The sequence below is a fragment of the Lutjanus erythropterus genome, chromosome 19 (assembly GCF_056507025.1).
Source record: "Lutjanus erythropterus isolate fLutEry1 chromosome 19, fLutEry1.hap2, whole genome shotgun sequence".
NCBI classification, from domain to species: domain Eukaryota; kingdom Metazoa; phylum Chordata; class Actinopteri; order Lutjaniformes; family Lutjanidae; genus Lutjanus; species Lutjanus erythropterus.
The window spans coordinates 8,562,922-8,576,574 of record NC_139335.1 but is presented as its reverse complement, the minus strand read 5'-3'; the positions used below and the strand labels follow the sequence as shown (position 1 = coordinate 8,576,574).

Here is a 13,653-nt window from a genome sequence, read left to right as displayed (position 1 = left end):
AGAGGAGAAGAAGAAGAAGGGTTCAGGCCCAAAAGAAGCACTTGTGTCGTCAAGCAAACACAGCTTTGGCAGGACATCACAACAACACATGGAGCAAAGCAGCTGAAAGGTCAAATGTCATATGTTTTAAGCGTTCATAAATCCCATCGAGAAGCGTGACATAGCAACAGGATTGTAAAATATAACATAGAGTTTACAGGCGTCTCAAGAGGATAATTTTAACCTGCAACTTTATGACACTTCACACGCACAAACTGGAACACAAGTGAAAGCTGGACCTGTAGGTGGTGCAGTCAAAGAGCAAGGTCTTCTACTGAACTTTACTGCAGTTACTAACTCAATGGGAGAGAGAGAGAATATAGAGAATATATGGTAAAGCCACGCTAGCGGCTGTGTGAGGCTGTGTTTGCTAATTCTTAAATCAGCTACAAGGAGCTTTCATATTTTGTTTATTTTTGAGGCACCCGTGGACAAAAGAGGCAGTGTTTTCGACCACCACAACCATAAAATGTAGCGTCAAAAATAAAATTATGGACAAAAAATCTTTTCCTGTTTCTTTTGAACTGACTAACTCACTGTGACTTTGCCTGTAATAGTTTAAACAAAGGCGTACTTCATTCGATTTTAAGGAGAATTCATCCCAGTGGCAGGACTTAAGAACAACTATCTAAAAATATCCGATCTTCTCTCTGATGTTCTTGTTTACTTACGTAGGTTATATAGAAGTACAAGTATTAAATAGAGGCTGCTTCATAATCAGGTAAAAACTCCTTGCAGTAATTTATTGACAAACTGAAAGAGCTTTTGGATTCATATATCATATTTGATTATTGTTGTGTAAATTCAGCCATGATGTATTTTTTCTTTTCTTTTTTTGTATTTGTTTCTGTTATTTGTTTTCCATATTATATGAATAAAAAAGTTTATACCAAAAAAGAAACTCCTTTAAGTAGCTTTAATATTAGCATGCTAACATGCTAACAGTGACAGTGCTCACATGCAGATGTTAAGCATGATTGCCATCTAAGGTGAACATGTTAGCATGCTAACATGTGCTAATTAGCACTAAACACAAAGTACAGCTGAGGCTGATGGGAATGCCATTACTTCAGCTTGTGTATGTTTATGCATAAACCAAAGTAGAGCTGCAATGACTTGTCAATTAATTGATTAGTTAACTGAAAGAAAATTAATTGGTGACAACTTTCCTAATAAATGTATTGTTCCGCTAATTAAAAGCAAAAATGCGAAATATTTGCTGGTTCAAGCTTCTCAAATGTCAGGCTTTGCTGGCTGTTTTTATAGTCAGTGTACTGATTAATACATTTTAATCGGTTATATTCTTGACGACGATTAATGATTAATTATTAACATCCCTACTGGCAGCAGGCTGAGCAGGATATTCAAGATGATCCTCTCGCCAGCAACCCTTTCCAGCTCCTCCTGGGGATTCCAAGGTATTCGCAGCAACATTTCTTCTCCATACTCCTTTTTTTTGTTGTTAGTGAGGATTCACGGGCCAAAAAGGTTGAGATTTACAAGTTAATGCGATCTGTTTATCTCATACTTGAGCTCTGCTGAGTCTGGGCAACACTCACTGTCCAGAAAAGATGGCCAAACACTCACTGGCTACAAGTGGATGGTAACTTTATTCAACACGGGAGCTCATCTATTTCTGCTCTACTGCAGAGTGGTGATCACTCAGTTGAGTAATAAGCAGTGTCTGCACTGACAATAGCCTCATTCTCTTGCTGGAGGTCATAAAGCCTCTGCTGTCCACCTCTTCAAAATTACTCCACATTCCTGCTTTGCGGTTATCCCAGAGACATGGCAAAAGTGACATGCATGTGTGTGTGTGTGTGCTTGTGCGTGTGTGCTGTAGAGAGGAACAGCACAAGTGTTAAGTGTTATATTCCATGCCAAGTGCTTTTCAGCAGAAGACGCAGCACTGATCTGCAGGCGTCAGATCATACTGGACCTGGAGAAGCGCCTGGAGCTCAGAAAAGAGGAACCCAGCCAAGCCTTCATCCTCAGTTTGCACAAACACACACTTAACACACACAGATATGGTCCTCAGCCGCCTGCCAGCGTGACATTATCAGTATCTGCCCTCCCACTGCTTGTTGTCATCATTGTACAGAGTGTTACGCACTGCAACTCGACCACTCGCCGTCTATTTCTGGCTGCAGCGGCCACAGCACAATCAAGGCGGCCTTCACCACCCGCTGACCCACAAACCGACTCACCCACCCACCCGCCGACCCACTCCTCTGTGAGGCTAGCGGGGGTTCGAATTGAACTGCATTCCAACATCAGGAGGGAGAGCACAAACAGAGGGGAGGTGGGAGGGCTAAAGGTCAAGCAACATGGAAGAAAATAAGAGAGGATGAGGGAGATTGATCTCATGCATGTCAGCTGACACCTTCACAGGAGTTCCCTTCTCCAAGAGAGAAGAATCTGCTCTAAAAAAAAACTTAATGTAAAGAACTTTAAGGGACAGTTTGGATTTTTTGAAGTGAAGTTGACACCCACCAAAAAATGTGTCCCTTAAAAAAATCAATGTCAGTGTAAGTGTAGGCTATATCTAGAATATTTTCACCATGTTTTCTTGTGTTCTGTGAGGTAAAATTACTGGATGTTTAGCTGATAATGGTGGTTTTCTATCAGAAAAGGCTGTCTGACCGCGAGGTAAAACGGTGAAAATATTCTACTGATATTGATTTTTTTTTTGTGGCTAAAACACATTTTGCTGCTGACCCTGTCCACAGCAGTCCATTGCTTAACTTTTTACACTGGCACACCCACTGCATCTCCAAACTGGGAGCATGTCGACCACCATCTACTGTTGTTAATGTACTGACTATGGAAAGTAGCTCATACAACCCAACTTCAAAAAATCTGCATTATCCCTTTAAGACTAAATGCCCTGCACTTTGACTTTCTCCTCAGAGTTTAATCTCTTGTGTTTAAATACCTTCTCTGTGTCAATATGGAAAAAATGAGGCTGGTGCAACACCTCTGCTGAGGTTAAAAGAGCTAATGTTGTCCTTCAAAACAAAAAAAACCCTCATCTTCTCAGCTTTTATATTCTTTTTACGATTAACACCCCAGTCAGATGTAAAGTCTCTGCCTGTAATTTAGGCCACCGGTGTAACTGAGATGCTGTGATAGGGACATGTGTCCTACATACTGACATCCCCAATTTAATTTCCTGAATAACTTCATCAAAGACCAGGCAAGTTTGGACACAACGTCCCTAATACAGGACTGGTAAAACAATGGTTGCATTATGGGCACAAAGTTCTCCTTTACTTCCTTACTGAGATTAATTGTTATAGTTCTCACGTATGATGCCTTAAATACTCCAGGAGGGACAGTATTAAATCCTTTTACAAACATTTTACAAAATAGCATTTAAACAGCTTGTAAATTTAAGACTGGTCTTGTTTTTCACCTTGTAAATCATTTCCTGTAAATGAGAAAGATGGCTTGCTGAGATCTGAATGAAGGTGAAGAGGGAATGGTATTTTACAGTCTGCTTTCAGCCAACCTCAAGCTGCACTGCTGGCAAAGTAAATTGTATTTAAACCCTACGTGCCAGGTCTTGGTTTCGACCTTATTTTTTTCCTGTTTCCTGTTATCTGCTGCAATAGAAACCATTCAGCTCACTTTGTCTTTTGTTTTGAATTGTTTAACCTTTATTCTTTTCATTTGCAAAGGTCACTGCTAACTCAGACTCTCGGCACAGTAAGGTTTCTTCACAATCTTATTATCAGATATACGTTTTCATCTAAGAAGGGACTTCACTACCAGGTGTGGTCCAGCTTCACACAGGCGCCCCAGTCAACCAGTATGGAAGTTTAAAGGGTCAGTCCACCCAAATTACAAAAAATCTTTATTTCTCACTCAGTCCTATCTAACCATGCAGATATTTTTACTTTTGAGTTTACGTCTGGAGAGACTTCTGCCACTACAAGGACATTTCACAACAAGGGCACAGGTTTCATTTGACGCATATTAAGTGGAGGTCCTCCACCACCCTTCATCTACTAGGTAATACTTGATAGATAAAGGTAGATAAAGGTAAAAAATAGCCAGTGGAGAGTACCAAATTTTGGACAATACATCATTAATGACCAAGTCAGGCATTGGGAAAAATTTGGTAGCATCAGAGACTGTGACAATAATGTTTTCAGAGTCTTGTTGTCTTTAAAGACAGTTAAAGAGACAAAAGGTTGATTGTGAAAATGGCTAATTCCAGAGAAAATGGACTGACAAGTATTTATTGTCTTTGCCAGTCACAACAAGTAATAAACCGGGGTGTTTATTGTGCAACAAATGCATTCCTGTGATGAAAAGACTACAACGAAAAGAGGCACTACAAGTCAAATCATTTTCCTGAAGGTTTGGAGGAACAAATCTATTAACTTTATACTGTAAGGGTTATTTGTAGCCATTAATTGATGACATTTTCTGTATGGCCGACTTGCTTTTGAAGTTGAACAGCCCTGGCTTACTGTATCTGTGTCCATGGATGTGTCATTCTTTTTGTTCTTCATGTGGCAGATTGCAGTTTAACTCAGATTGTTGCAGTATCAGCCTTCGCCCTGACGATGTTGGGTTTTTTTTTTGTTTTGTTTTTTTTTGTTTTTTGTTTGAACATGTGAGGGACAAAGGGTGTGTCACTCTGATTGGGATGCAGAAGGGAATACATGGTCTAAAAAGTTTGTTCACCACTGTGGTACACAATTATTGGGTCTCATGCATGAATCATGCGCACACACAGATTTGATCTTAAATTGTGCGTGTGAACAGTTCAAGAACTTTTGTGGCATTCATTAATACTGTTGTATTTCCTGTTTGTTGTTATGGAAGAAGGAAATTTACGAGGGCTTCAGTATGCACAAAAGGCACTTAATGCTTGGTGCTTTGAAATATTAACGATGAAGAAAACTTAGTTGACTTAATGAAAACACAGAAGAAAAATGTTAGATAACTATTTATTCATGTAATACTTTTAAGTGTTTACATTTAAAGATTAGGTTACCTGGCACGTGCATCCAATTTAAGATCAAACATGATTCGCCAACACACTCAGGTGGGTAAGAAGAGATCGGCTCTCAGCACAAATTTCACAAATCCCACAAGGATTTTCATACCGCTTTATTTAAGAACAAATATAAGAGAAAAGTAAGAAAACATTCATGCATGCTGCAGATCTCACTGTTAGTCTCCTCACTCACCAAAGAAACGAGTAACCCCCTTCAATAAGGCAAAGTGGAGGAGAGGGCATGAGATAAAGCCAAGACACAACAGCTCAACAACTCTGAACAATAAGCTGGCTGACTCACATCCCAGTCTGTACGGGACTGGTGGAAGGCCTGCTGGTCTGTTTCTACATTACCCCCCTGTAGATAAGCCTCCCCTCAGGCAAAGCTCTTTCCTAATCTGATATCGCTTAAGTTTCCTCTCTTTATATCAGAGAAGACCAATTCCTATTCATGAGCACTCTCACTTTCAGAGCTCCTTTTCCTCCTTAACCCTCCCTATCTCCCTTGTCCACTTGGTCCTTTGCCTCTTTTCCACCTTAAACTCTCCCTCCTGATGACTGGTTTGCTCAAACCAACCCACACACACACACACACACACACACACACACACACACACACACACACACATTGTGCTCTCCTTACTGCTCTCCCTCTCATAAAGCCAAGATTCAGCAACACTCACATGTCTGGCGGGCTTTGGCTTTGCGGGAGCTCTTGGTGGACTCGCACCACACGGTGAGTCCGTCCTCCAGCAGCCGCAGGCTTCGGCTCTTCTGCCACCTCGGAGAGCGAACTTTCACCATGTTGGAGCCCTCCATCATCACACGTATGTCCTCATTGTCCAGTCCTGGAACACACATACACACATAAATACACACAAAACACAACAGGAAGTTTTAATATGAAAATAAACTGTGATTCAGCCTGACACTGAGTCACTGTGTCATCAGCAGGTGGAGCTGGACTGGGTTTGGTGATGTGTTATTGTGATGACATACAGACTTAATGTAATGAGTCCAATGAGGTTCATCAGAAGTTCACGCTGTCTGCTGTTCACACACTCATCTCCCCTGATCCTTTTCACAATGTTGGCAAATTCAAAGAGTAGAGATGTTCATGAAAAAGTCACGAGAAAGCCAAAAAAAAAATAGTACGAGCCCCGGTTCCAAAAAGGTTGGGATGTTGTGTGAAGCATAAAAAAACAGAGTGCAATGTTTGCAAGAGTTTTTTGACCCATATTCAAATTAATACTGCACAAAGACAAGATATTTAATGTGCAAACTGATAAACACACATTTTCAATAGGAGACAGTCTGGACTGCAGGCAGGTCAGTCTAGTACCTGATTGTACTCTTGTGATTGTGATCTTGTACTATGAAGTCATGTTGCTTTAATACATACAGAATGTGTCTTGGCAATGTCTTCCTGAAATAAGCAGGGGTGTCTCTGATAAAAAAACATCTGGATGGCAGCATATGTTGCTCCAAAACTTGCATGTACCTTTCAATATTGGATGTGATAGTTACCCATGATGCCATGAACACCTTCCTCTGTTGCCTAACAAAAGTTTTTCCAAGTGTTCCTGAGCCAGTTCAAACTTGGGGTTTGTATATTGGGGTTCTAAAAACTTCTCTCTTAGTACCACAGAAAGACTAATTTGGTAGTAAGTGCCAAATCTGATTCGTCTGGTACTATCTGCAAAGGTAACAAGACTAAGAAACTGTGAGGCTGTGATTAGCAGCAGCAGCAGCAGTGATTTAAGCTAAATGCTAATGTCAGCATGCTAACATGCTGTCAATGACGATGACAATGCTAGGTGTTTTGCAGGTATAATGTTGATTAAATTTCATCAAACAGTTGTTGAGAAATTTCACCCAAAACCACACCAAAGAACTTCATGGTGCTGCAGAAAATGGCAGGAGATCACCAAAGTCAGTAGTCAAAAGTCTCTCTCAAAAATACTGTGAAGTACAATATTATTATTAATGATCTCAGTACATACACTACAATATAAACATTTTAAGGTCCTTTAGGGGTTCTGTGGTTTTACAGAAACTAACTGTTCCTGACTGTCAGGTTAAAAACATCAGGGGCAGAGAGTGACGTGGCCGCTTTCACTAAATGACACTTGACCAAAATAGATAATTGAGCTCGACTGCGGATGCTGCTTTTAAAAATGACTAACTCTCATACTGCAGTAATAGTTCCCTGAAAAAGGACCTTGTTGTCAGGCTGCCCTCACAAATATAGTCAACACTTTGCTGCTTATACTCTAAACCCAAGCTTGTGTTTTATATACAAACCATGGAGGAAATGACCAGAAGTTCATCCTTAGTGAAGCTGCATGGATTGTCCTGAAAAGCGACTTCATGTTTTATCAAAGAGATGTTTTCTTCCAGTCTAGACTTTCTTCTAAAAATAAACCACATACTTTAAGTTCAGAGTAAAGCTGAGAGAAATCGAATGCTGAGTTGTGAATCAGTCATGATCATTTGTAGATTTATTTCTCTCTCGGGGCAGTTGCAGGCCAACAGACAGCACAAAGGAAAGTTTTAAGGTCCATGCACTGCTTTACTGTTCATCTCCCTCACTATGGAAATGTAATCAAGATGCTAAAACAAATTCAGAGCCTCAGAACGGATTATTATTTGCTGTGAGAACTGAAGGTGAGGGATGTGCTGTTGTAGGAGAAAATAAAAGGTAAAAGCCTGAGGGATCTACAGATATGGTGAACAAAGCTTTAAGTTTGATTTAATCTTATAAAAAAAATTATGATCAATCACAAAGTCAAATATTTGCACAACAAATAATTATTTTTTAATTTCTGCACATTTTCACATGGGCTGTTTTTGATTAAATTAAGGTCTTAAGTATAATTTATACCATTAGTTGGAATCTGGACTATTAGTTGGGCACAAAAAGCAATTTAAGGATGAAACTGTAATGTGACATTTTATAGACCAAACTTTTTCAACATAAAATGATTAATCAAAAAATAATAACTGGCACAATATTTGACACTGAACAAAACTGATAGTCGCAGCTTTAGTTTAAGCCTCATGATTTTTGGACTTCAGGGTTGAAGCTGAAAGGACATGCAAAGACAGTTTAAACAGTAGTTTGACCCTTACTCCCATTCCACAAGTTCAAACATGACGCAGGGTGGAATCCAATACTGTGGAGTGGACATTTTTGCAAGAACCAGAATTACAGCCTCAGTCAACAAGAGAAGTTCCTGTTTACATTCATGTCTGTATGATATATGTAGTGAAGACTTTGAATTGACTTACTAAAAGGTGTATTATTTATAACTACATGCTGTCTTTTCTTGGATACTATTTTTACAGAGGAGGACAGAGGACTGATAGAGAGCTGAACATGTGACAGATGATGTCACAGTGAAATTGACCTTTCAGCTTTTGGACATAAACTGTCATCATGTCATCATTTTATCTTATCAGACATTTGTGTGAAATTTTGCCTTAATCAGTGTATGAATTCTTGAATTATGAGCAAAAACATGTTTTGTGGGGCCTCGACGTCCTTTGAGCCTCTAAATCTAATCAGTTTATCCTCGAGTCCAAGTGGACGTTTGTGCCAGATGTAATTAAATTCTGTCAAAATATTCAGATTTTAACAAAATTGCATTAACGGTTGTTGGAACTGAAGTGAGCTGACATGAACTGCTGGGCTGATTTGGACCGAGAGAGATGCTGAGGTATGGTCATAACTGACTGTTAGGAAAGGTGAGGGGAGGCGGCGTCGTTTGTGTGTCAGTTTGTGGAGCTTGCATGTTGGGCGACCATGGCACTGGTCCACCCAAAAAATCCTAAACACAGAAATCATGAACAACATGGTTCAACTCCACAATTCAGTACAACATAGTTCTCAGTGTTTTCACGTGTTCATCAACTATTTTCAGCAACAAAACTCTCTTTTTCCTTGACTTTAGCTATAGTGGGACTTTAGGTATAGAGTTTAAGGAGTAGAAATCAAGAAATCACTGGAGAGAGAGTGGGGATGATGTGGACAAATATTTAAAAAATAACTTATATGAAAATGTTCAGACATTTAAGCTCCAACTGTGTCTGTTTAAGGTTCTGTTTAACACAAATTTACATTTTGCAAAACAAGTGTAAAATGCATCACAAAATATACAGCTGAAATCAAATGTCAAGTTTGTTTTTAAAGGGCTACTAAGAAGGTGGTTATAGCAAAGTGCTTTATAACTTATCATGACAAAATAATGCAGCTACAGCTTTACAGTACAAGTGCTAATAAAGGACATTCAGCTATGCCTCGTTGCTTCTTTTGCGGGGATGAATGACTGGGACCTCTCACAGAGCTCTTTTCTCTTTCAGGACTGCTCAAAGGAGAAGTCCAAACAAACTCTCTCTCTTGTCAAATTACTCTTCATGGCTTAGTCTCTTCTGCTCACCCCTGACGATTTGTCCAGACACAGTTGGCATACTGTCTTTCTCTCTCCTTTAAATCACAGCCCTCAGACTGTCAATGCCAAATGGCTGAAGCTCCTCAAAGGGCCCCCAAAGCTGCAGCACAAGAGAAACTGCTCTCGGCCCTCTCCCCCCCCGACTAGAAACAAACTCGAGCCGTGGATTCTTCCCCATCAGGGTCGAACACAAAGAAATCCCCCTAACCGCCCTTCATCCACAACAAGCCTGTTTTTCCAAGCTGTTACCACATGCAAGGCATTCCCACAAGCAGAGCACATGGACCTGATTAACTGCAGGTCATTGACCACGCTAAGCTGCCCAAACAGCCTTAAATGCCTCTGTCTCACCCCACTGCTTCACCTTTTATCGCTGTCTCTCCAGCCATAACCACACTGACGCTCTCCTACCTGCTTCGTTTTAATATCTAACTGCGACAGGACAAGCGAGCACAAGCCTGTGAGTGTGGGCCAATCCACAGTTTACAATGCACATTCACATTTTGATACACAACAGCCCACGCTCCTGAAAGCCTATTCATAAGAGTGTAAATGGAGGGATGGGCACGACTCTTCAGGCCTGAGAGCTGAATCGTGTTTTGTTTTCATAGTCTCCTGCTGAAAATCTGGTTGACATCCACTTTATCAGACGGTCAAAGCCCTGCATGCCGGCTGGTTAGCAACCATGCTGATGTTACTCTGCAAGGATTTCAACACGGTGCAGAAGACAAATAAGAAAAGCAGCAGAATTAGCAATGTTGGAAAGGCAAGAAGGTTAAAGCAAGAGTCTACAATCATGCTTAAATGCTCTGTGTAGCTCTACCTGAGCGCAGCAGTGCTTTGAGCTAAATGCTAACATCAGTATGCTAACATACTCATGATGGCAACCTATATTAATGATATTTACCATCTCAGTACAATTGCAACATTTGCCACTTCTTACAGGGTGAAAAGCTGTCCATATTTATGCCTTCGCCCACACCCACCCTATTGAGACCATGTCCCTCATTTTGATTGGGTCTAGTTTTTAAAAAGTCAAACCTCTGCAGGAAAGATGCTTTTCTAAAATCTGACTTTTTATCCAGTGGATGTGAAGAAAGCAGGGAAAGCTGCGTCAGGTGCATTCAATGCCCATTGGGGAAAATTGCAAGTTACCACAAAAGTCACAAGCTACGCAGATTTAGGTGTCATATGATGGGAACTATGACAAAGAAAAGGAAATGCCACTGCAACAAAGACCAGGAAACTACTGGTGTATTGTTGATTGTGTGCTACTGAATCAACCAGAGGGAAAAGCAGTAAGATGCTACAAGCTCCAGGGCAGGATAGAAATGTTTATTTTCTACTTTTGTGTCCTACACAAACACACTCTTTTCCCCACATTTGGTTTGTTAGCATCTGACCACCCTATAGCCCTTTAGTGGCATAGAGAAATCATAATTTCTCTTAGGTATTTTGTAGTTAAACTGTGATATTTTTGTTGCTTTCTCTGAGGCTACAAAGCTAGCAGCTCTGTGAGGCTAGCAACAGCAGAGCTTTATACTAAATGCTAACATCAGCATGCTAAAATGCTCACAATGACAATCATAGCATGCTGATGTTCAGTGCATTAGCATGCTAATTAGCACTAAACACAAAGCTAGGGTGAAGGCAATGTCAGTTGTATTTGGTTGCAACCCAAAATATTGGAAAAATTTCACCTGATGGTTGTATTACAAGAAATGTTTACCACACCAGCAGGTCTGTGTATTTGCACAACAGTGTTTTGAACTAAATGGTAACTTGAGCATGCATTTGTGCTCATAGTGACAATGTTAACACACTGATGTTTCACATGTTAGCATGCTAACATTTGCTATTTAATTATAAACACAAAGAACTGCAGAAAAGATTTGTAATATGATTAGTTTTTCAGGTATTTTGGCGATAAAATAGTGAAGTGTTGGACAGATTAAAATTTCGACCCTAATGATGATGCCATATGGAAAGTTAAGGGATCCACAAAGTGATTACAATCCATCCTGCGAGGGGCATGAATCTGTGTCCCAAATTTAATGACAATCCATGAAATATTTTGCCTAAAAGCACAAACGTGAAACTCATTGTGGCACTCGAAGAAATGTCAGAGGACCTGCAAAGTCATTAGAATTCATTCATTAGGAACAACATTGCCATCCCTTAAAAAATACGAAATTGTTGAATAAGTAACAGCTTCATGCGTCGGCTAAAAGCAAAAAGAAGAGTAGGGCTTCTGCAGCTGTCTCAGCAGTGAGAGAACAATAAACAGTCAAATCAATCCCATAAGGAATATTTTCCCTGAGGGTGCATCGACTCTGTGAGCAGCGGGGGCGCCATCTCCAAACTGAGAGGAGGATCATAAAGAAAATAACCATATCAGCCGGTCAGTAATAGATTGTGTCTGCATGAGTCCTCTTCACTCAGGCCCACATACCAGCTCCTCCTGGGACACGGTTCACATTTCTCTCAGCATAACAACTGTCACGAGAGCCAGCTAGCAAGGGTTCTACACTTAAAGATAGACGAGTCAGGGTGTTGTTGATATGATATGGGTGGAGGGTCAATTAAATTTTCTCGGTTCTGTCTCACAGCTGTCCCCACGAGACAGGCCAGGCAGCAAATAAGGCAGTCGTCCCTGTATGTCTCAGTCCGAGGTCCAATCTTTAATTAAAATTAAGAAAGCACAGCCTCAGACTCGAAAGATGATCGGGGGAAAGCTAGAAAAAAAAAAGTCTGGACTTTGGGGTTGTGACTCTCAGTGGCGTCGTCTGATATGAGAACAGATTCCACAGAAAAAGGATTAGAAACAAACTGAGTATTATTTTCAAATAAAGAATTACTGCCAATGGTTTTTGGACGGCAGCGCAGCAGAACATGAAAGCGAAGCAGCCTCTTTGTATTCAGCTGAAAATAAGCAGCGTTCAGTTCTCGCATTCTCTTTGTCTTTCATAATGAGGGATACATCATTCATTTACTCATTAATAAGCGAGAGATGGTCACACAGTGAGGAGTCCAGCAGATTAATTCTAATCAGCTATCACAACTTTAAAGGAGCAACAACTGTGTGTCCAAAAATGAGTAACACAGTCCAAATAGCGAGGAGCCATAGACGGCATATTAAATTGGTTGGAATCCTATTTAATATGCAGTCTGTAGTTGAAGCAAGTTGTTTTCACCTGCCCTCTCCTCCCCAGATCTGAGGAAGCTCAGGCAGGCTGCAGGAAGACTGCAGGAGCACAAGACGAGTCCTACACTGTCTGTCAATGTAAAGTTAAGACCGTTATCCTGAAAATAAAAGCCCACTGCTCTAAGAAGATAAAGACTTTGGAGTTTAGTGCCCTGCCGTGACGGCATTAAAATATACAGACATTTACTCATTTGGCAAACATTTGGCATTAATTTGACCTCTGCTTAACATGAAACGGGCAAACAGTAACACAAGTTACGGGCTGGAATAAAAATTTCAAAGGTGGACAGAGAAGCAAGGATTTCAAATTTTCTGATTTATTACAGTAAAAATATTTCAGATTTCTACTTTAATATCTGGATGGTGAAATAATTACCATTTTTTGAATAAGATAAGATTTCACTTTTACCTTCTTCACTCATGTTTGAAGAAAATGGTTAAATAATTTGTCAAAAAACTAAACTAAAACTAAAAGATCTTTAGTTGTTGGAGTTTCTCCTCTGACTACCGAAGTTAATTCAGGGCAGACATTCAGGAGGAAACCACATCGTGGAAAGTGAGTCACATTTTTCTTCTGGATTGTTGCTGTGTTTGGATGACTGATCAACAATCAGGAAAGTTTTTGATGTGTTTAAGTTTGTTAACTTTCTCACAAGCCCGGACAAGAAGGCAGGCTTGTAACCATGCAGTTTATGTTTTGTCAATGATTTATGAATTTAGTTGTAGTCGTATAATGCTGATTTGACCTTCGCTTTACTGCCTTATTGTTTGGGATCCCACAAACCCACTCCTGTGTGTGTAAAAATGCTAATTACAATTGCGAAATCAACTCAACCATTTTTTTTAGTAGACCACATTACAACCAACAGCCAACAGAAGTACTTGATTAGGTTTAGGCAACAAACCTACAACCCCAATTCCAAAAAAGTTGAGAAATGTTTGGGAAC

At 40.1% G+C, this 13,653-nt stretch overlaps 1 protein-coding gene across 1 annotated transcript in view; it reads right to left on the bottom strand.

The window, feature by feature from the left end:
- LOC146309253 (1-phosphatidylinositol 4,5-bisphosphate phosphodiesterase delta-3-A-like) overlaps positions 1–13,653 on the bottom strand; it is a 33,374-nt gene that overhangs the window by 13,919 nt on the left and 5,802 nt on the right. Inside the window, exon 2 of the mRNA XM_084743638.1 lies at positions 5,734–5,898. Coding sequence (XP_084599764.1) covers positions 5,734–5,898 — 165 coding nt within the window. The remainder of the gene's footprint in view (positions 1–5,733; positions 5,899–13,653) is intronic.